Raw genomic sequence first — 24,176 nt, forward strand, 5'->3', positions numbered from 1 at the left:
CTCTTTCTCTGCTGTGCAACAAATAAAATATCTGAATGTGTGCGTTTATGTGTGTGCAAGTATTTCTTTCAGGGAATTAAGTCTGCTTGAAATCCTTTTTTCTTCTTCTTGGAATCGGTAAAAAAAAATCACAGGGAGTATGTGTGTGTGTGTGTGTGTGTGTGTGTGTGTGTGTGTGTGTGTGTGTGTGTGTGTGTGTGTGTGTGTGTGTGTGTGTACATGTGCATAGCAGAACATATGAAAGCTCAAGCACATATTATTTTTCCTGTCTTTTGTCCCCTCCCCTCCTGTTTGTTGCCTTTCACATGTTCCTGTTTCACTTCAGCTTCTCCTCTGCTGTGAATTGTGAAGCCAGTATTAGGTATCCTCCCTGTACAACCTACACAGAATAATTTAAACCATGGACAAATATGGGCATCTTTTTTTCTAGTCTGCAACATATAATCTAAACAATATTGTTCTAATTCAGAGAAGCTTTGTACAGAGGCTACATGCACATTTGCACAGACTGAACATCATGTATCCACAATAGTGGTAAATTGTATTTGATTGTCTGGATAATGACAGTTGTCTGCCTTCTGATGACTAATGTAGGCAGTACACGGCGGTGAAAAACAGCTCCAACAAGCTCCTCAAGCTCAGAAGACGTCTGCAGAACTGTAGAGTTACTCGGTGGTTGTGGCTGAAGGTGCTGGTCAGCAGCTTCAAGAATCAGACGCGGAAAAATACACTTCTTAAAAAAACAACTGCAAATTGCTTAACTCCATCATCTGTTTAATCTTTTAATGTTGATGCTTTTACTGTGCGACGAGCAAGCTTAAAATGTGTCACAAAAACCTCTCTCCTTAAAAAAATTCCACTGAACTCTTAATCATTTGAGGAAATTACAAAATTTGCTTTTAAATAAATATTAGCAAACACATAACTACAAACAGCTTCAACAGTTGCCATGGGAGAAACGAGGAACAGCCGTTTCTGATATAATGACTACACTGGCACTGGTTATGACACATCCCCTATGATAAACACAGGCATTACCATACAAGGAAGTCTAGCAGCCAGCCATATCTTTTAGTTAATTTCACAAACCATAATTTCCACAGGCCTCTTTGTCTATAAACCTTGTTCTTCTCTATTAAAGTAAAAAGTATTTCTAATCAAAAATTCCATCAGTGATAGCCACGTATTACGATCACTTTGAAGGGTCTGAAATATAAGTGAAGGTTTATCAGATAGGGACTGTTCTCAAACATGTAATCAAATGAATATATTTCAAGGGTTCATTCTACAACAATCATATTAAGTGCGGTTGTACTTTTTTGTTGTTTAACAAAATTTTCCACATTTTCCTGCCCAATTTGTAATGGTCAATTGTAGTGATGTGATCCAAGGATACACAATACATGAACAGCCACATGCCTGCTGTGACACACATGGTGCTGTCAGCTGTGACTTTTCACTGGCATTTTCTTTGGCGTGCTGGAAATGTTGATGACAGTTGATATGTCGACACTCCTGTAACAACAGGGACTCTGTTTCTCACTGACTTCTCACCTGAAAAAAAGCAATTATTTTTGATGGGGTTTATGTACAAGCCAAAAGATGTCCATTTCAAGAACCAACCTGGGAAAGAAATTACTTTTCTGATTTTAGTTTTTGTTACTGCTGTATATAGAGGCTACAATTTTCATCTCCTATTAGATAGTAAATTTATGATTAGAGCTACTGTATATAGTCCTGGGCCACATCCTGTTAAACTCAATAACCTGCCTCAGTGCAAGGACAGACTGAGGCCTCAGCCAGACCGGGCCCAGGGCTTTCTCCTCCTACACACTGCCAGCCTGGCTACTTTCCAAGGCCAGGAAACAAGTCACTGGCCTCGCACTTACCCCACACACCCACTCTTACACACTAGCACATACACACCTCAAATGACCTCGCCAATTCACCCATACATTTCTGTCATCTCTTGCTTATTCCCTCCCAGTCTTTAAAGCTCCACCCCCCTTGTTTCTCTTCCCTGTCGTCATATCTCCCTGCCCTTTCAGCCTCTCTCTTTGTGTTTATCCTAGTTTTCTTATCCCACAAAATTCGGCCACAGGAAGAAGATCTTTTTAACCCAACACTTCACTGATACTAATCTGTGTGTAGCTCAGCATCTTTCTTTTGGGATCATAATACAAACAATATTATGCATCAGATGATGGGAATAATTCAAACATAGATCTAATACTACTGCTGTATACTGAAGTGTACACTGGCCGAGACTAAACAAAATCTATGAGGGTTTTCACAAAAAGTTTGCTAAAATTAAAGTTAAAGCCGTAACTGATACTCCTGTAATCCTCCAGACTGCTGTAACAGTAGTAGTTGAGACAGGGGTGTGAGAATCAGATCCCAATCAGGAGTCTGAGGGTTGTAAAAGTCAAAAAAAATGCCTGTTTGTAATGTAGGCCGTGCCAAATGACACTGTCAAAGTGTCAAGCAGGCGTGGTGAAATCACATCTGTCAGTTTCTGTGGTTTGTTTCTGTGAATGAGGTGGTGGTACAGAAAGTTATCAAGTCGCCCACACTGTCCCTATGAGCAACTGACCTACAGAAGCCTTACCAGAGGCTCTTCCCTCCGGGGTCAGCTGAAGGCATTGTCCATGCAGTCAACAGAACCTGATTGATGGCCCAAGTGTGTGAGCATGTTTGTGTGATTCTGTTCCCGAGGTGGGTCTGGGTCCAAGAACTGAGCAGCCACCACTGGTCAGTGTCTCTCTTTCTGTCTGGATTATGTTATGCAAAACTGTCTACATGTCCTATTTCCCTGACATATCTGTTGGGCTGTGACTTTAATAGCACAGTTCTGAGTTTTTCCTTTTCCTCACACTGATCTGAAGCAGACACTGACTTTTTGGCAAACTAGCTCTTTTGTTTAACTTATAATTTGGAAGAGTCTTTTGATTTAAGTATTAAATTGGCCATTTGTGGTGTGTAACAGTTCAGCAGAACAAGTGTGGACAGTACAATCTGTCTTTGACATGCAGACATAAATCAGCTTATCCAGAAGCAGACCTTCAGATCAAGCAGTCAATTTGTCAAAAAGTCACTGTTTTTAAAACACAGGGAAAGTTTCACATCTGTTTTGGAGTATAAGGCCCTCTAGTCAAACAACCTCCAACCAAAGAAAATATATTCAAACACTTTTAAATGTCAGCCACTGGCAACAAAAAGTCATGGTGTTAGCAGTTTCACAGATCACAAAGAGCTCTACTTAGGACCCTCAAACTGTCCTCTGAAAATATTATTTAATCGGTCGTAATAATGGAATTTTAACCATAACCTAGGCTGACTCGTTTTGACTGCACTATAATTAAACTTGCAAACATTGAATGAATGGTCTGAAATAATAAAAGGCAAGGAAAGCTAATTATCACAAGTTTCTCAAAGTTTAACGGTCAAAATGATTGTGTCCTTCCTAGCCCACAGAGTCCAGTCTAGCTTGTCGCACACCAGTCATCCTAGGCCAATCAAAGCAGTCTACCCAGTCCAACAACCTCCTGACAGGCAGGCCTTCATGTCGTGCCAAGTCTGACTAAAGCAAGCCAGGGACAGCTTCCTGCTTACAAGCCTCCTGGAATTTTCCAGTGTTTTCATATGTTCTGGAAAATAAAGGGATGCCATGTAGAGTGTCCCAGCTAGCAGCGAAATGACGTAGCTGGCTCAAAGAAGGGTTCTTGTATGTAGGAGAATCTAATTCTTTCAGTGCGCTGACTACTACAGAACTAACAGAGGTAATGTCACTCTAAAATGCAAAGAACATTACCAGCAAATAAATCTACCTGGAAAATTCAAATTTTCTCCCTAACAAAGAAAAGAGAGACAAAGCAGTGTCAAGTAGCACAAGAAACAAAAAAAAGAGAGAAAAGACCTAAAAAACACAGTGAGAGAAATTTAATCTGCTGTGTATTCTGGCTGTGCCAAGCGGAAGTCACCCACAGATGGGTACCATGAGAATGAGTTGGTTTTAACAGAGGTATGTTTCAGCAGTTTAAACCTACGCCATGAATCAATATGTAGAAAAAGACTGACGAGACCTGACATACAACACTGTGAGTCAAAAGTAATATGAGGAAGCACTCAGAAACAATGTAATGAATAGTTTTTGCTTAACAATGAGTAGCATACAAAGTCCAGTAACCAAAAATAAACTAAAAATCAACATTTGGTGTGACCGTCATTGGCCTTTAAGACAACCCCAGCTCTCCTCAGTATACCTGCAGGGAAGATGTTCTAAGTATCTCGGATAGTTCCTCCCTTCCCTGTGTCTACTGTCTGTTCAGATATTCCCAGACTGAATCCATGATGCTGAGGTCAGGGCTGTGTGGCTGCCATAACAATCACTGCAGGACTCCTCACTCTTCATTTTACTGAACACTGTTCTTTACGAATTTCAGTTGTATGTTTGAGCACTATGTAACGCTGCCAAATAAATCTGCGACCAGTAACACACACAACCCTGATGGATGTGCGCAATGGATACGAACTGAAACATCAAATGTGCCTAAAACTTTTGTCAAGTACTGTAAATCCCCAAACATGATGGGCCTCTGAAAAGGTTTGTGAAATTTAGAAAATACAAAAAAAAGCAAACCAGAAGACAGAATGACTCACACAGACTCAAATTGCGTGTGTATGTATGCATTATGTGAGAAAGTGCATGTGCGAGCCTGCACACTCAATGCTGAGAAAAGTGGATGTGAGGAGAGTGTTGACGCAAGATGACGTCTCAGTTATGCAGAAATTTCAACACGGCATACCACATAACACTTGCAACAGGGGCATAGAGCATGCACCTCAGAGTAAAAATCTGTGAATGTGTCAGTTTGATTTAACTTTAAAGAACACTCGTTGCATTTGGTTATGATGATATTATAGTTAGAGGGCAAGATATTTTTAGTATACAGCCTAAACTGAAATTCCATGTTGGTTTTCAGTGACAAATCTGCAATTAGGCAAGGTTTTATAATATCCTATTTTACTAGATCTGTTTGGCAGACATGACAAAGGAAGGTTAAGTTGAATGAAGTTAAACATCTGAAATATATCCATTTAAAGCCTTTCATTTCACCTTACATAACCTTGCTCTCTTTTATCTTGTGCATGACACACACCTACGCTTTCACACACCTGTGGTCAGTCTACTACTATCACACTCTGACTCAGAAGGGTGGGCTCATTGCCCGTAAATTGTTGATTTGGTTCTTAGCCAAGAATCTACTGCAACTGAGTGAACTTACTCTTTTACAACCGGCTGACAGTTGCATGTTGGCTGATAACCAAAGTTTTTCTCCTGCCTATCCTGTGACGTATCTCAAGTTGAAAGAGTCGTCTTGAAAACATACATACTGAATTTGTTACACACTTTTGGGGTGAAAGAAAATGCGCTTCAGTATTATTAATTCAATCTGGCAAGGGACACAGAAGCCCAAAACAATTTTATCACACAAGGAAATGAACTGAATAACTACTTCAGCACTCTCCAGACATCTTGACCTATCTTAAGTAGATCTATGGGACTAAATTTACAATGAGTGTCTATCAAAGATAACTAATATGCTTAAAACAGCAATAACTAATGCAGCTTTGAAGAATTTTTCCTGGCCTGCCATCACTTACAAAAAGTACCTCAACTGCCAACTACTAAATTTTGATTTACTTTAGATTTTCTGTTCGCATTTTTGACTTTATTCAACATCCAACGATATATCTACAGACACACAACAAAGACCTCTGGCCAAAACAGGATTTTTTTTAATCAGAGTGAAAAAAACCCACATTTAAGTGTTCCTTAGTGTAGCTCCATACAATGAGCGACAAGCAGGTACATCAGGATGTGGATTTTAAACACGTGACCCACATATGGACCTTGAGAAAAAAAAAATGGAGCAGCAAAATGTGCAAACTTCAAAAAGAGAGGCTCCAGCTGGCCAGCAGATATGAACCCAGTATGTTCTAAATGTGACACGACAGTGCTATCTACTGAGTCACTACGGCACTCTTAATCTAATAAAACTGCCTTGCAATAAATCCTACCTTTAGCCTCATAACAAGCAGTGGCCCACTGGTGGGCCTGTCTTTACAATAAAATAAGGTTCACACTCAAAACAAAAGTTAAAAAGGTTTTAAAAACCTTAAAGCTACCAACGGGCAAAGGTAATTGCACATTAAGGAGTTAACAATCTACATTTCCCATCATCTAGAAATCATCTACAAATGGACTGGGCCGTGATTCAACTGTGTAGTAATCTTGAAATGGTGTGGTGCAGGGTGCTGTGCATAAAGTTTTGAATTGTAAAGCTGTATTAGTAAGTGGCAATATTTGTTTATTACTGTATTTTATTTTTTACATTAAAAAAATAAAATGTATTAGTTTATTTTGGTGACAGTTTTAGGACTTGACTGCAATCAAAAATTTAGCATACAGACTTTTAACCACTAAGTCATACTCGTCTGTCAAGTGTCAGAGCTGAAGACTCACAGAATCAAGCATATTGCTTTTCAGCAGCATAAACATTTTCATTTATTTTTGTAAACAGAAAACAACAATTAGGTAGAATATTAGCCTGTTTTAATGTCTCTTCGCCTAACACTACCGCTATTCTGCACTTACAACAGGCGCTGGAGTGTGATACATTTAACAAGATGCTCTTGAAACAAGTCTAATTACTGTAAGCATTGCTAGACACTGCGAGTAAAAGCAAAATGTCAACCTTTGAATCTTCTTTGCATCATAAAAACCTGCGTATCTAGTACCCATCCTCTATCTTCTTTCATCTGTGAACCCACCCTCCAAAGCTCTCACTCATCCCCACCATTATTGTTTATTCACTTCCCGTAAGCTTCTCGCCTAGGGTCATGCTTGAGGTTTAACGTAATACCAGGAAACTAACAACATGAGGTTGGCCCGTGGCACCATGTCCTTAAAGAACAGGTTCATTTTTTTTTTACTGTGTTGAAACAATAGCATTTTTTTGTACCAAAACATAACTTTGGAGGAAACTGACTTGATTTATTTAACTCTGTTGAAGTGTCAAATTAGCCTCTGATTCAAATTCACAAACCATTTTTGCACAGAATGAGGACGGTGAATCTTGGCGAACATCTCTTATTTTGAAAGCAATTTCAGAAGATATCTCAAAATAGTCCATATTTATAGAAAATATGATACAGCAAGTAAGAAATCTTATTGATATTGTGCCCTACTGTTTTAAGAGAATCTAAGTTTTTGTCACAGTTTAAGTACATATTGCTAATGATATCGGTGCATAGACGCTAAATACAAATGCACAGAAACATCCCAGTCAGCGTACCAAACAGAAACTAACGGAGGCAAACGGAGTCTTTTTAAAATTAATTGAAAAGTTGTTCAAAGTATTTCACCAAATTGCTTGATTCTGGTGCAATTTCTGAAATGGTTGTGAGGTAAGAAGTGCTGACGTGGTGATATTAGCCAATCAACATCAGCAGAAATTCAGCGGAATTAGGCTCAGCACGCCTTTCTTGAATGAAGTCATTAGACTGATATGAGCCACAAATCCACCAAAACTGTGCAATGTAATGAATGATGACTGAAAGAAACAATGGAGCACTATTTACAATGCAGAACAACAATGGGCATGTTTAGTAGTCATCCAGAAAACCGACAAGAGTGCTATTTGGCCTGACAAGATATCAGGTTCTAGCACTTACGGGAAGACAGCAAGGAATGAGGCAAACAATCATTTGTCAGAGTTCCTGGCTGTGAATTAGAGTCTCAATGGTTCAGCAGATGACTGACTGGCAGACTACTCAGTGTTTCCTTCTTTATGCTTTCAATAAACAGATATCTTTAGTTAGTGTCTTAAACAGATAATAAAAAGGACTAGATAATTGTTTTGTCAAATTGGAATTAAGCTTCTTCCAAATCTACAACAAAACTCAATGATGATCTCCACAGAAAATATTTACAGTCTGACAAATATCTCAGTCTTGTTCATGTGCTTGCTTTGTCAGTATTACTTTAAATGGATTGAAGAGCTTTTAAAAATAAGTTTGGTCACTGACACTTGCCACTAATGTTTCAAAACATTTTAATAATGGTTTCATTCCAAGTCAGGCCAGGTTCCATAAAGAGTGGGTAATAAACTGCTTACCAATCTTATCAAGGAGTTACTCAATAAGGACAATAAAAACCTTTAGCAGCAGACAGTTGGTCACAATTGCTCACAGTTGCTAACAGTTTCCAATTCATGGCCATGACATCAAAAATTAGAAATCAAGACACATGATTCAGCTATATATACATGGAGAAAGAAGCAAACAGTACCTTGGGAAGCGGTCGTCCCAGCTGAGAATAAAGTTTAGTCCAGAACTGCATGAGAGACATGGGTCCAATCGCTGCAGTGTGGGGGGTATATTACACACAGACACATATGCTCCTGCTTCACCTTGAATCCCTGAATTCCACAGCCACTTCCATGTGTTGGTCAAAGTATTGCTAATCACCTCACAGCTGCTGCGCTTCCACCCAACAACAGTGGACTCTCACCAGCCCTTTCACAGTTTCTCTCTGCTTCAACATCTGCCTCTGCCACAGGTACGCTCTGGCCACTGACCTCACACATACAAACTCTGCTCCTCTCGCAAGTACAGACACAAGCGGGTCTAAAACATGCTTCCTGCTTCACCAGGACAGTCAGGTATTTGCATAGAGGGCTTAGTCATAGTGATTGTGGATTAGTTCCTCTGAGCTTGAAAAGGTGGTTGGAGAGTGAGTGAGAGAGCAGAGGAGGGGAGGGGAGGAGAGAGGTGGGGAGAAGAAGGAGGGAGGAGGGGAGGAGCTTTCAGGAAATGATGCTTTTGTTGGTAAGTGACTAGAGTTACTGGCAGTCAGGCCCATTTTACTGTACATGGTGTAACTCAACCGCATTTGTAGTGTAAACAGTATTGCGCTCTGGACCTGGCCGCTCCTCACACCCTGCTGCTTACCGCTATGTTTAATGGGCTTGGGCCACTATTTAATGATTATTATATTTAGAGACTGACTCCCTGCCTGACTGCCTGTCTTATTTTATACTCTGCCTTTTGTTTCTCCATTTGTCTTCAGACGCTCAATTTCAAGGCTGCTGTTATTATAAGGACTTCTAATTCATATAACTCTATATATGTGTGACAGCTATTAAGGAGTAAGCAAACAAGTTGTGTAATGGGCTAACTGGGAAGGTAAGCCACTTGTGAAAATGCAGATTCAGATCTGAGAGGGTTTGATTTGACAGTTGGCCTGTCAAATCATTATCTAACGAATTTACCTCTGCTGTGTTAATTAGCACAGCAACAGATTCATTAATCTCAGTAACAAAGCCAGCAGAGATAGTTCTAAAAGCATTCCAGACAGCTTGGAAGTAACAGTGAGACAGCTACAGTTGTCAGAATTGCATTAACAGGTCAAGTGCAAGCTTCAAGTCTTCCTATTAAAGTGATCCTTCATGCATCAGCCAGTCATTCTATCTGTACACAATTACAGACAAATACCTCTTCATAAAAGGTCATTCCCGCTTACTGGAACTAGAGGCGCAATTGTAAAAACACACAAAAAAACCCTAATATGCTGGGAATCACATTGCAAATGGACTATTTCGACAAATCCAAGATGCTGACCAAAGGCAGCACTATATCAGCTTTTCTGATAGAAAGACAATGGTAACTGTTTCAGAGCCACTCATAAATAAGGAGATTGTGGTATTTAAAAACAGAAATAATGTGATTTATCTCCTTTAAGGGGTGGAACAGAGGGACCAAATTCTGTTCCCAGCTTCCAGGAATACATGATATCAAGCTAGCATCCTGAGGTACAGTAATGTCCATCTCTGCTGGACTGAAGGGGAGTCAGACTCTCAGAGACGGAGTGGCGCCTGTCCATGGTGTCATCATTGTATGAGTGGGAATCCTCTGAATAATTTGTGTGTGTGTGTCTGTGTGTGTGTTTGTTGAAACACGGAGGACCATTGGGGAGGAATGAATCATTGATGAGTATCTTTATAATCCAACACCCAAACACACACACACACCTTATTACATCATAGCCTAAAGAAGAAAGACGAATTATTTCACTGACAAAGTGAAAAAAAAAAGTTTATGTGCAAGCACTTTAATGCAGGATGTCATTGTCATATGGTACATACTTACTCATGGGGTTTGAAAAAAGCTTTAGTGACAAAGTGTAATGTGGCTGACTGAGACTGCACATCACAAATTTGGTTGCAGGTTGCATGAACTGTTTTTGTAAGGTAAGGTATTATACTGTCTAATGTTCTTTGCAAGTGCTACCATACTGTGAATACTAAACATGTCTCTTGACGTGTAACTGGCAATGTTGTCTGAAGTGGTGTGGGTTTAAATTTCAATTTACATCAATAATTGTGAGGGGTTTTTTTCTTCTAGAAAAACAAACCAAAAAAATAATAAATACCCAGTTCCTATAAACTGTAGAATAGATAACTTAAACCTTCAAATGCTATTCTAAAATTAAAGTAGATCAGATGGAGCACATGGTCTCCAAGGAAAACAGTGCGCCTATTAACAAAACTTCAAATTAACCTTTAACTTCCTCCTTAAAGTAGGCCATTCAAAAGACTTTGTGTTACTGCGTCTTATCAGGAAGGAACTGAGATATGCCAACTGATTTATATCAGTCAAGCAAAAAACAAGATAATCTTCCAAAACGCGCTCAAGCTGAGCACTTTACAGTTCATCAATACCTTAAAAAAAAATTTGATTTCAAATGACTTAAAAGATATTTTGTCCACACAACTGGATACACTGTACATATTTTTTTTCTAGGCATGTTTAGCATCTTTGGAGACGCTGACAAATCTTTCTGTAACGTGTTGTATGTTCTCATGGCGTCATGGATGTTCTGGGATCATCTCCCACTTCAAATATATGTAACGATATAGTAGCATCATCATTTAAGACGAAGATTGTTCTCCTACTGATTAATAGGTGTGCTTGCCCTTTGCAGTCAGGATGAGTGTAAGACTAAAGACAAATTCACACTTCGGAGTTTTGGGTATGACGTATTCAGCAAATACAGAGACTTCAATTATACAAAAAGCAAAACTGAAAAGAGCTAATGCAAATGAACTCTTCCTAGAAGTGCACTCTGCACGAGTATGTATGTGTGTAATAGTGAGAGGAACCACACACAGACAAAATGAGAGCATATAGCCTGTGACTGTAACTGTGAATATGCCTAAACGTGCTTAAGTGAGCGCACATGTGCATGTACAGTGTGTGCACTGTATATAGAGGATACAGTAGGTGTGTTGATGTGTGAGTTTGCAATGTGCTGTTCAGTCCTTGAGGTTAGCCAGAGTGGTTAGTGAATGAGTTGTTTTTTGTCTTCCAGTAAATCTTTTTGTAATTCTGATTCTCTGCATAAAGATTCATGTATTTAAGGTCCAAAAATGACCAAACTTAAGACTGGGTTGGTATGCACAAGTCATTGTGGTTAAGTATATAGTACTCCTTCAAACCATGGTGAAATTTTGTTGATGTTCACAGCTTTTTGCACATTACCTTGGGCAAGTGTGCACCGTCAGCATAACTGAAATATCGGTGTTAATTCTGCTCACAGCCTGTCCCGCTCTGGCTTGCATTATTTCTTACTTAAACTTGAAACTTACAAAGATAAGTAAATACAATCAAGCTTAAATTAGATTTTTTTTAAAAAATGTTTTCACTGTTTATCAATATTTTACTGGACTCAAGCTGAGTGTTTATAATACTTAAAGGATTTAAGGTGTAACTGCTATTTCTGGAGAAGTGTCCTGGAAAGGATGGTGGAAATGGTTACTGCCATATTCAAATGATAATTTACTAACCCTAAACCTATTAATGTAAAAATATATTAAATGCAAACTAATACATTTATATCACTTTAGTTTGTGACTGTAAATGAATTTAAACATGTATTAATTAGTTGAAATTCTAGTTACTTATACAATAGAATTAATGTCATAAGGTGCTATTATGACATACATTAGGCTTTTTGTGATGCCATTGAATCACAGTTTAACTCACCAGATTAAATAAACATTAGTAGTAAAGTGGCACATCATCAACATTATCTACATCATAGAACAGTGGCCACATATTCCATTTCAATTAGCTCTTGAGTACGTGTATTGTAACTGGCAGATAATCTGAGGAGGATATCAAGTCTCAAAAGGGAGTCTATTAATTCTAATGCAAACAAACATTCAGCTCTTGTTTCAAAGTTACCAGCAATCTAGAAATACACTTCCTGTCCACACACTGCAACAGTGTGTTTCCTTACAATGTGAGGATATTCCAACTGGGTTCTGGTGAGATGCATAAATAAACTGTAAGACTCTGGGAAGTACTGCAAACCAAAAGAGATTTCCCTAATGACTTCACAACTGTAACTGAAACAGGGAAACTGCTGAGGTAAACATGGCAGTCACTTGACAAACTAAACAATCCCATCAACAACTCTATCCAGTCACGTGTGCCTTACTGTCACCAGCAGAAAAAACAAACAAATAAAAACACATACAAAAAAACATGCTAAACTTTTTAATGTGGACAGAGAGAGGAAAAAATGGGATGAGTTGGCATGTAATGGAGGATGGATAAGGGGGCTGAGTGTGAGGTGGCGGATTAGTCATGATGACCCCGTGACTTAGATTTTCTCCCCATGCCTCACATGGTCGGGTGTGTCCAAAACCAGAAACAACAGCTGAGAAAGCACAACATGAGCACAAAACGTCTCTCTTTCTGCCTCACACAGACACACACAGGCATCGGAACATTCCAAGTCTCCGCCAGGACATGAGGAAACCAAACCTGCTGCTCTTTAATGCACTCATCATAAACATGCTAATTTAAATTAAATCCAGATAACAACTGTCTTCCAGTTATATGTATATAGATTATTAGATCCAGCATGACGCACATAAACACGAACCCTCAAAATTACCAGTCTGGAAGAAAGCTATAGCCAGGCAGGTTAATACAGGCAGATGGAAAACCAGGGAAACCCCGTGTGAATCACAAAATCCATGTCAGCACAACAAAGCATGTGTGATGAGGATGACAAACCACTTTCTTCCATATGAAACTCTGTATGTGTATTCTTTCTTCTTGAAATCTTGCCACACTCCCCAGTTTAGAATATCAACAAAACATTTTCATATAACTTCGTACAATGCTCTTTTTTCTTCCAAAGAAACATCACACTCAGCCTCACAGCTGGACACTAACATGAACTGAAACTGTTGGTGTAGTTTTGATCTCTACTTGTGCTTCCTTTTAATGTGTTGCTAACTGTTAGCTTTAACTGATAAGTCTAGCAATTTGACTTGTATATTAAAAACTCGATTATTCTCGCAAGTGTTCCTCTGACAGGCATATTATGGTGTGAGGCTCTAACGTAACTTGGCAAGGCCTTGCTTAACATATAATTGAACAAACTGCATGATATAGCCTGAGCTTTTATAAAAACCCTTGGGCAAAAAGACAAACATGCAGTTGAGCTCATGTACATAGCTGCTGAAGAAAAACCCCTGTGTGAAAGTAGCCTATGTATTGTACTTTGGTATTAGGTAGTCAGTTTATTATTAGTGTTTAATGCATATAATTCTATTTTCTTTTGTATTTAAATGAATTGAACACAAAGAATTTTTTTTTAAATTCTTTAATTATTGTAGATGCTAAATGAGATCTGGGTAAACATTTAAAAACGGCATTCAAAATATTATTTTAATACTCTCTCATTATATAAATATACATAAGAAGTTTTATAAGAGGTCTTTTCTGGAGAGAAAAAAACAATATACTGGTTACGTTATTTGTGCAATTTGTACTTGCATGGTGCGGTTTAAAAATCTCTTTGTCTAAAGTAACAATGTAGCAGCTATACTTCTGCTACTGCACTTTATCTACTGAGATTTATTAGGTATCTATCTCTAATCCACATTCCTCATAGTTTGCATTTCTTATAATGTCATACATAATAATAACATAATAATAACTAGGCCCTCTGGGGACATAGAATTTTACGCCATGAGCAGTTATGTTACAGAAAAGTCCTTAAAAACAAACACAACGTAAGAACAGCCTTGTGTTGTGCCACATCTTGGCTGTCACATCTCTGCCCATCACTGATTATTTACTGCTTTGGCCTTATGTTGAACTAAGAAAAACCCTGATAGCTTTGCATTTTCCAGTGTCAGACATGCTAATAATAAGGGGGATACTGCCTGTCGACTTGGCAACCCATGACCCCCCTTCCTAAAACTCATCATCATAGCATATTCTGTTTAAATGTAGTTCCATAATGACGCTCATCAGCCTGGGCCAAAATGGCTTCAAATTAGAAACTCACTGGTCTGTGTCATTACATTGGCTCCTTTTCATACAATGCTAACAATACGGAATTGACTGGATCGACACAAAAGTGCACAGAAATAGAAAATGCAAATGAAGCATAGTAACCATCTGGAACGGTATGGTAAATGAATGAGCAGAAGGCTGTGCCTTCACTGCCCATGTCTAAGTATTTCCTATTCTCAAATGAATGCCCTAGTCAAGGATAATCCCACGGACAGCTCAAATTCGTCACAAGAGCTTAAAACCACTGCAGGACTTTCTTACATACCTAAAGCACTGCATACAATGTATCACATTTAGTGGATACAATTCCAAGAGATTCAGGGTTTATCTGTCAGCAATTTTGGAAGGTGTAGTGTTGAAAAGTAGAAGAATGTTAAATTACAGTATCTAATTAATGACATGCCTTGACAGGAATGGGGCAGGTGCTGCTGCAGTTGTCTAGACAACACTAGGCTTTAATAAGGTTGCTCTACGGTAAATTAAGCTGAGCTAAATACACATGAAAGACAGGATGAAAGAGGTGGGTGGGACGCATAGTTCTTCTCTCTGATAAGCAAGTAAGACAGAGCAGGGGGCAGACAGAAAGCAGCAAGACAGAGATGAACATCTGTCTTTAAGCACATGTATGAGCATTTTAATCACGACTTTTGCAGGCATTATAATTTGTGTGTAACTTTATTGCAAATATAAATCCATCCCCCATGTAAACCGGCTATATGAAACCAACCTGGGTGAAATCTCCATTACGAGGAAGGTTGAGGCTGGAAAAGTCCACGTCAGAGAATCCCGAGTACATGTCCATGTGCATATCTGGAGTGGTGGTGGTAGTGCTGCTGTTCAAGTGGTATTGCCTGGAGAGGAAAGAAGAGGGTTAGTTTGTTTTAACTGCTATTTACTGATTTTTACCTAAGTAAATTCATCACATTTTTTTCAAAACTAACATACTTCACTCTCATTCATCCAAAAAAATGTATCTTACAGCTGCCATGGACTATAGCCTTTTCTACAGTGCAATAAGAAATGGACATGTGATATATCCCCTTTAAAATATCCAATGTCAAGTAGTGATAAGTGAAACACATCTTAAGATGAGTCTAGTAATGTTTTTACTAAAGTGATATAACATTATAATACAACATTAAATCATGTTTTATCAATTCCAGCTCATCTCACAAACCCATCGGGTGAAAACACTTTCAGTTTTGTTTGCTCACAACAGTTTAAAAAACAAATCCCTTAGTCTCCTTTGCTTTTCGAAAAACAAAGTGTGAGTGATTGAATGGCTGATATTATTTAAAAAATCTGATACTAAGTGCCCAAAGCCAGCAACAACAGCAGCTTCAGCTGTTGAATAAACGAGAATGATAAGTTAAACATATATGTTAGCATCAGGCCAAGCACAGCGAGTCAAGGTTAGAAAAAAAGCCAGGTGTGAGACTCAGAGGGCTAAAGAGAAACACCTACAGAAAATTAAAAAGAACAGCTCCTACCTGCTATGAATATTCAGTGAACCAACCATCTCCTTGTGCCCTATGTTAATAACTGGTGCAGATCAACAGACTTGCCTTCCCAACAAGAGACATTTTCAGTTTCTTCCTGACTACAAGTCATCATAACAAGCCACTGTGCTGATAGGGCTGCATACTCAAAATGAAAGTAAAAGTGAACCTTTGTCAAGGTGGAACTGTGACTGTACCATCCCGCATTCTTCTCATCCAATCATGTGCCAAGGCTCAAGCTCAAGGGGATTGAGCTTGGCCAAAGCTACTGAAAGGATTTGAGTCGTAAACCACAGGCCAGAGATCAGTGAAGCTGATTGATTTAAGTTCAAAACACACATGAAGGATGAAAAGGAAGCGCTTAGCCAGTGTATACAAACCAGACTATGGAAACATAGGTAGTGTGAAAAATTTTTTTTTGAACAACATACTATGCTGAAAATTTGTTCTATTTTTGGTGAGTATCTATTTTCAACATTCCACTTATCTTTTTAAATAACCACAAATATTACTCTGCTACAATGCAAACAGCCACTGTGGGGAGCTCTGTGGGTTTAGTCGAAAGACTAAATTTTATTTTTTTATTACATTTGCTGTGGCCTCAGGAAGTCAAGCATATACAAAGTTAAATATGACAAAAAAATACTATATATTGAAAAAAAGACAGATTAATCATGAGTGGTGTCTATGTACTAGAAAAAACGGGGTGAAGAATTTTTTTTAATTCTCAGAAAACACTGTTTATCATTGAAAACAATCATCTACATTGGAAATCCCCCTTGCGTTCCTATGGCCAATTGTGATGACAGTGATATTATTACAGCAGAAGTCTTGGCAAGCGAGCATCAGCTGCTTTCCAACAACACAAAGCTGGTTTGGGGCACTCAGCCAAAGCAGCTGACTGACTGCTTGTCTACAACAGATACTACGAAGCCTGTAGCTGTGTACAGATCATCAAGTTAAACCTTGTTTTTTTCCACATTCTCCAATTTCAGGCTAAATATTTACTGGCCAAGGATGCAACAACATAATTTTTAGGAATTCCCATCAGTGACTGTTGACCAGGTTGTTATCTGACACCCCGCTAGCATGACATTTGTCAACAAGTATTTTTTTTAATGATTTATTTGATGGTCTGCTTTGTCTGATGATAAATTCATGACAAGGGAATTAAAGTTTCAGAACAGTGTAATATTCTTCCGTGGCAAAGCTGTTGGAAATCATCATAGTGCTACTCTTAACTAGCAACTATGCAAACTCCTTTCAACGCTCAAACACCTACAGTGCTTTAGAACTTGCAATATTTTGGGAAATAAGTCCATCCATCCATTATCTATACACTCCTTAATGCTCTGCAGGGCTGACTTAAGGCGAAGGCAGGGGACACTCTGGACAGGTTGGGAAATAAATTCCAAATTAAATACAATTCAAATATTCTTTACACCTCATATTAGCACGGATTATACATACATGGAAATTATGCATAAATACAGGGGGTCCTCAATTTACGACGTCCTCAACATATGTCGTTACGTCGTTACATCAGAACTGGTTACGTGGAACTAGTTGACGAGCGGAGCGGACGAATACATCGTCACGCTGTGCTATAAGGCAGCTTTGTTTACATTCACCGGTTGTACGTCACCTTGGATTGTGCTACATTCGCTAACTTTTGCCCTTCATTACGGCTCCCAAGCATAAGTCAGACTATTCTAATAGCAGTGCTTCGAAGAAAAGGAAAGTCATCCCCATGAATGTCTTCAACGCAAAAGCTGCAGCTGTCCAACGAGTTAAACTCGTGGTTGCAAAATGAATTGTGAGTCGTAGCAAACTTGACTTCTTTACTGTGGCTCTTGATACAGATTACAGAGTGAAAACTGCAACAAAAGTAGAATAAAACAACATAAATTCGTGTAAATAAATCCTTTTAACTTAACCAGTAAGTCCAAAAATGAAGTTAACTACTTACAACATTGCTTCTGTGGTGTTTTCAAAATAGAGAGCCGTGCATCCAGAAAAGCACGTACGTGTGTAAAGCTCAACATCAAAATTGCGGACAGGAAGAGACAAACTGTCAACAGACAACTTCAAAATAAACCGCTTTTCAAAATAAAAGCACATCGCTAATTCTGCCTTTAGGGCAACACACCATGGAAGTGAAATTTGATATATTACAACACTTGGAACAGGACGAAACACTGAGGGGATCAGCATTATTTGATCAAGATGTAAAAACAGTACAACATATTCTGTTCTCTTCTTGTAACAGGACTCATGCATGCATGAAAGTCATTGGTATTCGTGACTTTTATGAAGAACTGATCAATATTTTGATGCATGTCACGGCTTTGTTGACATTTGAGTTCCGACTTATGCCGAAAATTGACATATCAATCTGTCAGAACGGAACACCAACATAAGTCGAGGACCCCCTGTATATGACTTTGAAGAGGGGCAGCTTTACTTGGTAAGGCTCCTTTTAATTGGCAATAAAGACAAAAACAAATTCTATGAAAGAATATTTGCAACAAACAATACTGATTTTATATGATATTGGAAATAGTAATTGCAATAGCACGATGTTGAGTAGTTCAGCATGTTCACCTACATTTAACACTGATCAGAACAATGACAAATACTTTGCTTTGTCCAAAATTAGCACTCTGGGAAGGAATTTTCTGTTCTTTTTCATGCTTTTTCGTCTTCTTAAACTTCCTATGATTTAGAAAAAGCACATAAAGCTGTTCCAGCCACTCACCACTGTAACATTTATATCTAACTTCTTACTGAGATGTGAGAGCTATGATGTCAAGTAAGGGCTCCGGAACATAATTTAAACACAATTCAGCAATATGTTCACAAACATTACACTTCAATGCCACTTCCACTGAAGATGATGATGATGATTATAACTGTTTTCTGAATTCCTAAGACTACAGAATAAAGAATGATACACAACAATAACTAACGGCAAAGATTCCTTGGATGACCGCATAACAACAGCAGCAAAGACTCCTTGTAAGGGCACTTCCTCATAGCAAGCACAATCTTGAAATTTAACTCTCATTCTTACAGCTGTGTGCAATAGGTGAGCTTTGGGTCACTGTGCTGTGAGATAGTGCAGACGCTGAAGGCAGTATCAGCAGTGAATAAAGCAGAGAAGGCAGCAAGTTAAAAAAAAAAGATATCAAAAAGCTCAACTCGTTTCACTGTCTCATTGCATCAAAAGGACAAGAAAGAGGCTCTGATGTTTCAATAGCGCTCTTTGAAATGTGGTGTGAAGTAAGGATTCATCAAGCACTATAAGTAAGTCAAGAAGCAGCTGTGTGGGGGTAAACACAAAAATTATTCATACCCATGCAAAATTTAAAATAGCTTTTTTTTTTTTTTTAGCAATTTCTAAGTTTTTTCACAAATTTACTAAAAGATTTACTACAATGTACACAATTATATATATTTCTGTCTGCAATCAAAACCTTGCTAACAAGCTTTTTGCATACCTCCATTGGGATTTTAGACCACTCCTCTTTTGCAATTATGTCCAGGTCTTTGAGGCTGGAAAGACTCCTTACCGTCACTCCAGTCCAGATTCTAAATGGGACTCTGGGGGAAGCTTCAACAGATCAATGTTTTTTCATGTATTTGTGTGAATTACTTTCAACGTATCAACCTGCAAGTTTTTGTTCACATAAGCACAGGCTTTTCTGTGGATTGCAGCAATCTGTCGCTGGTCTCGGAAAAAATAAAACAGCAGTGGGTCTGATGTGTGTAATTGAAGCTTGACGGTGTACATAATCAATTAGAGTGTGAAGAGGGAAAAGACACCTTCTGCCTTCAGACGGCTGGAAATAGAGACACTAGGGTAAAGGAAAGGCTATTAGCATAGGCTACTCGCTGTTGCTAGACAGATGACAGGTGGCCAGAATCATCCACTTGTAATTCCATCGCTTTGCCATTAATGCCATATTCATGGGAAAAAAAACAGCTGATTTCTGATTGATTATCTGGTTGAAGAATGAAGAGGAAGAGAATGAAGTAGGAAGACACAAAAAACACTATTAACATGGTTTGTGTAATTTTACATAGGTTTGTATGTTAGCTTCCCCTTATTAAAAATACTACAAAACACAGTATTTCTAAGCTTCAAGCTGGTGGGCAGCAGACCTTGTGAGGCTCACTCATTCTTCAAGATTGCAATTATGTATCAAGAGCAAGAGACAACATCACAAATTATATTTATACCATATAATCAGGACTAATCGAACACACGGTCTCAACATTTCTACAAAACTTTTCTGAAGGGCTGGCGTATAATGTGGTACAGAAGTTGGTCTGATGAGATTTCTGTCCTTTGAACACTAGTGCCATGACCAAGAATTGACCTGTTTCTGTTTAACCTCTACTCAGAGTCTCTGGGAAACTATTTTTATAAAAATAGTTTCTGCTGTGCACAGGTGAGTGGGAAGTTTCAGTCTCTCAGTGCATCAATCTGATGAAACAGATCACTTTAGCATTTACATTTTTCTCTCACTGTAATTTATTCACTCTGCCGCTTTCTCTAAATGGGCATATAAGCAGACAAATGATGGCTTTCGAGTCCAGTGAAATGAAATCTGACGGTAGAGTCGAAGTCAATCATACAACAGCCTGCTCAGTGCCTTTCGAAAACTGCAAGGAAAAAAAGGCCACACAGTCATGTGAAAAACGTCACACTGAATGTCAGAAATAAATAGGAGTAGGCAGTTATGCAAAAACTGGAGGGTTAAGCCCACTGTCTTGTTTATTTAGTTGAACTGACAGCTGAGACAAAAGACTTTTAAGTGTCTTAGCAAAAATGGCAGCATAGAATGACCCGATGATCAGATGCTGTTTGCTGCAACAAATATTTACTGACAGAAATAACATCTAATTCTTGTCAGATGAGGGTCTTTACGACACAATACTGAAGAAGTAGATTATATTCAGTCACACCATTCTTGCTCTAAACCACAGATCCCTCATGATTTTGATCACATTTGTACTTTGTGAGACGGAGAGTAAGATAAGAGTCTTGTAAAACCAGCTTGATGTCACAAAATTCCACTTTGAGTGAACTTGAAAACCACAGACTGAGCTTTCACGTCATTCAATGCTTGAACTTTAAAAGAAGCACAGCACAGACAGTAAAAACAATACAAAACACCAGTACTTGGACAAGCACTTCTTCAGTTGTGTTTACTATGACACAAGTTCAGTGATGACTAAATTAAAGTCATTTTAGAAGCTTTGCCGAGAGCATAGAGTATAGACCCTGTTCTTTAAAATAGTAGGTCCCTACCCACAGAATACCAGAACAGATAGTGTGGGCAGATGTACAGATAACTCACACAAATCTCAAATGTAACCTACATATTCGTTATATCTGCATTGGCAAAAACTACGCTTTTCTGATAGTTGTCACGATGGATATTTCTGATAGAAGAAAGACCGATTATGTAAAGCTCTGCGCAATCATATAGCATCAAAAAGATTGCAAAAATGGCAAGCCATACTGCGCACACATGTAAAACACTCAAATGACTTTTATGTGGGAGTGCTATTACAGGCAACACATCATTTTTAACAGATCCTGCTACATACCGGCATTTCATGAGGGTAGTTTTCAGATTTTCTCTTCTTTTGCATACTACTCAGAGTTACATAACTTTTTGCTTTCATTCTTTAATAAATAAATACACACAGACATTTTAAAAAGACATTTTAATAAAATTTCTCTCTCTAATAGAAACATGTCTTTTCCACAACCAGCTAGTGCCAGAGGTCACACAGTTAGTGAAATGGAGGTCATCAGAGTGCAGCGAATGTGTCTCAAGTGATTCTGGCATAAAGATACCAGTATTTGGAGGTTCCAGTCACTGGGGAATCTTAACATCTACCACGAAAACAAAAGAGAATACATATAGCAGCTGACAACATCACTGAAGAGCAAAAGTCAGGGGGATGGATAGGAGAAAAAATTCCAAATCATTGGATATCCCTTGGAAAACGGTTATATCTATTATTAGGAAATGGAAAAATATTGCACGTGTGTAAATATGTGAAGAGCATGCTATCCTCAAAAATTAAGCTACTATGCAAGAAAGAGACTACTGAACAAGGCCACCAAGACAGCTATGACTCCTATGAAGGAGCTACAATCATCAGTGGCAGAGATGGGAGAGACTGCATATAATAATTGCTGCCTGTTGTTTACTAGTCGAAACTTTATAGTAGAGGAAGACACTGTTGAAAAAGTTCATATTAAATCTTGACTTGAATTCGCCAGATGGCAAGTAGGAAAATCTGAAATCAACTGGGAGGTTTGGCCATTAGACTAGATGGTAATGTTGGCCGACAAGAAACATACCACATCATCACAAACACACCATTCCCACTTTGAAGTGTGGTGGTGAATACTAGCTTGTGACTCCTTCAAAGGAGTCATAAGTGTGTTCTATGGGATACTGAGTGATTTAGAGACTGTCTTGACTTATGCTTCTCAATAACCTTTTCACAGAGTTGCCTGGAGTGTTCTTTTGTCTTCACGGTGTAGTCTCCACGAAGGAGAGGCATTCAAAATTTCATTGTACATATGTCCAGTGACAATAAAGGCATTTGACTTGATTTGATTTAGTTACAGCCAGAATTACTGATTCACTAGTGACTGGACCTTCTGGATAAAGGCGTCTTTACACTACAACCACTTGAGAAACATTCACTGATGATCTCTCTTTCTCCATTTCACATTTTTTCTCAATGGTGTAACCTGTAGTACACATTAAGTGCACCTGTATTGAATTAAGCAAGCCACTTTAAAGGGGTTGATTGCAGATTTTTAATTAACTCCCATAATTTTGTAGAAATCAGTTTTCACTTTAACACAAACAAGTAATTTTTCGTAAATTCTTGACAAATAAGCCAAATAAATTGTTCATGAAATTGGATTGAAAAGCTATAAAAGAAGAAGTAACTTACCAGAGGGATCAATACTTTTTACAGGCACTGTAGGTGATTGAGCTCTGTTTTTGTGTCAAAATGTACCTTAGTACACAGCAGTAATGTGGCTAAATACTTTCAGTGTAGACACTGATGTGGACTGCAGCTGCTTCTGCTCTGTCCGCAAGCTACTTAAGCAACACAGCTAACATAGCCAAGATGTTGCACAGTCTTGAAATGACCCTGTCTCACACATACACACCTTATGTGGTAAGAAAGAGACAAACACTTCTAATTTAGAGGTGAGGTCATAAAATTAGACTCAGGTTGCAAGATGTTACGATTAATCCCATGGTAAGGCTGAAAACATGTTACCCACTACAGGAAATGAAGGAGGTCTGATAAAGAAACCCTCCCCAATGACGTGATCTGGTCGCTGTCAGGGTAGGAAGTGATGTATTGCCTTGATTGTATTAGGTCACCCCATGTGTTGCAATAGCGCAATCAACTGTAAACATTCAATTGACCTTAGATTTCAACAAGAAGAATCCTTATCGAGACAGTCTTGAATATCTTGTTCTTCAATCACAGGACTAGACTTTTATATTATGCTTGACCTGTGTACCTTCATTTTTTAATCGCGTAAATTTACCCAAGAGTGAAGCAGCACCACTCCCATTCCACTTCAAGCACTATTACACACACTTCTAATTGCTGTATATTTGATCATATCTGAATAAATAACTTCTTTGTTCAAGGTCTTACATTATCCTATGATAATGCACAGCTGTGAATCTATGGTGTTTTCAATATAAATAGTATCAGTGTATTCTTTTCAATGATTTGAAAATACTGTACTGTCTGTGTTTTATTAAAAAGTCTACAAATAAATAGGGGAATGTGTCTGTTTGCTATGTATATGTGGTTGTTGTTAGGAAATCATGTATTAGTCAAATATTAACTCCATTAGCAGAACTTTCATGAGACACCCACAGTGTAAACACAACACAACACTAAATAGTGAAAAAAAATCTACTAATTCTGAGTCCTGCGATTAATAGGGGATGTTGGTGGTTGATGTGTGAAACTGTTGTAGGTAGTTATGGCCCTTTTTAACGGTTTACAGCTCTTAATTTAAAGGCCACTGTCTGCTGTGAGCATAGAACATTGTATGTGTTATGGAACATTCTCTTTCAGTCTCTTAACCACCATGTGGGAACTTGTTGCATACTGCAAAAAGGTACTTCAAACTTACACACATGCAGATTTTCTTCAGCTGCA

The 24,176-nt window shown here is 38.4% G+C and overlaps 1 protein-coding gene across 5 annotated transcripts in view; it reads right to left on the reverse strand.

Moving 5' to 3' along the window:
- The window catches only part of si:ch73-63e15.2 (protein strawberry notch homolog 2), a 62,826-nt gene that overhangs the window by 21,815 nt on the left and 16,835 nt on the right, over positions 1–24,176 (reverse strand). For 3 of the 5 annotated variants that reach the window (XM_023292526.3, XM_023292525.3, XM_023292524.3), the window contains exon 4: positions 15,170–15,293. In XM_023292526.3, coding sequence (XP_023148294.1) covers positions 15,170–15,293 — 124 coding nt within the window. Of the gene's footprint in view, positions 1–8,353; positions 8,768–15,169; positions 15,294–15,932; positions 16,082–24,176 lie in introns of those variants that run through there. The other 2 variants (XM_023292527.3, XM_023292529.3) reach the window with 2 other exon arrangements.

Source organism: Amphiprion ocellaris, chromosome 2 (genome assembly GCF_022539595.1).
Source record: "Amphiprion ocellaris isolate individual 3 ecotype Okinawa chromosome 2, ASM2253959v1, whole genome shotgun sequence".
Taxonomy (NCBI): domain Eukaryota; kingdom Metazoa; phylum Chordata; class Actinopteri; family Pomacentridae; genus Amphiprion; species Amphiprion ocellaris.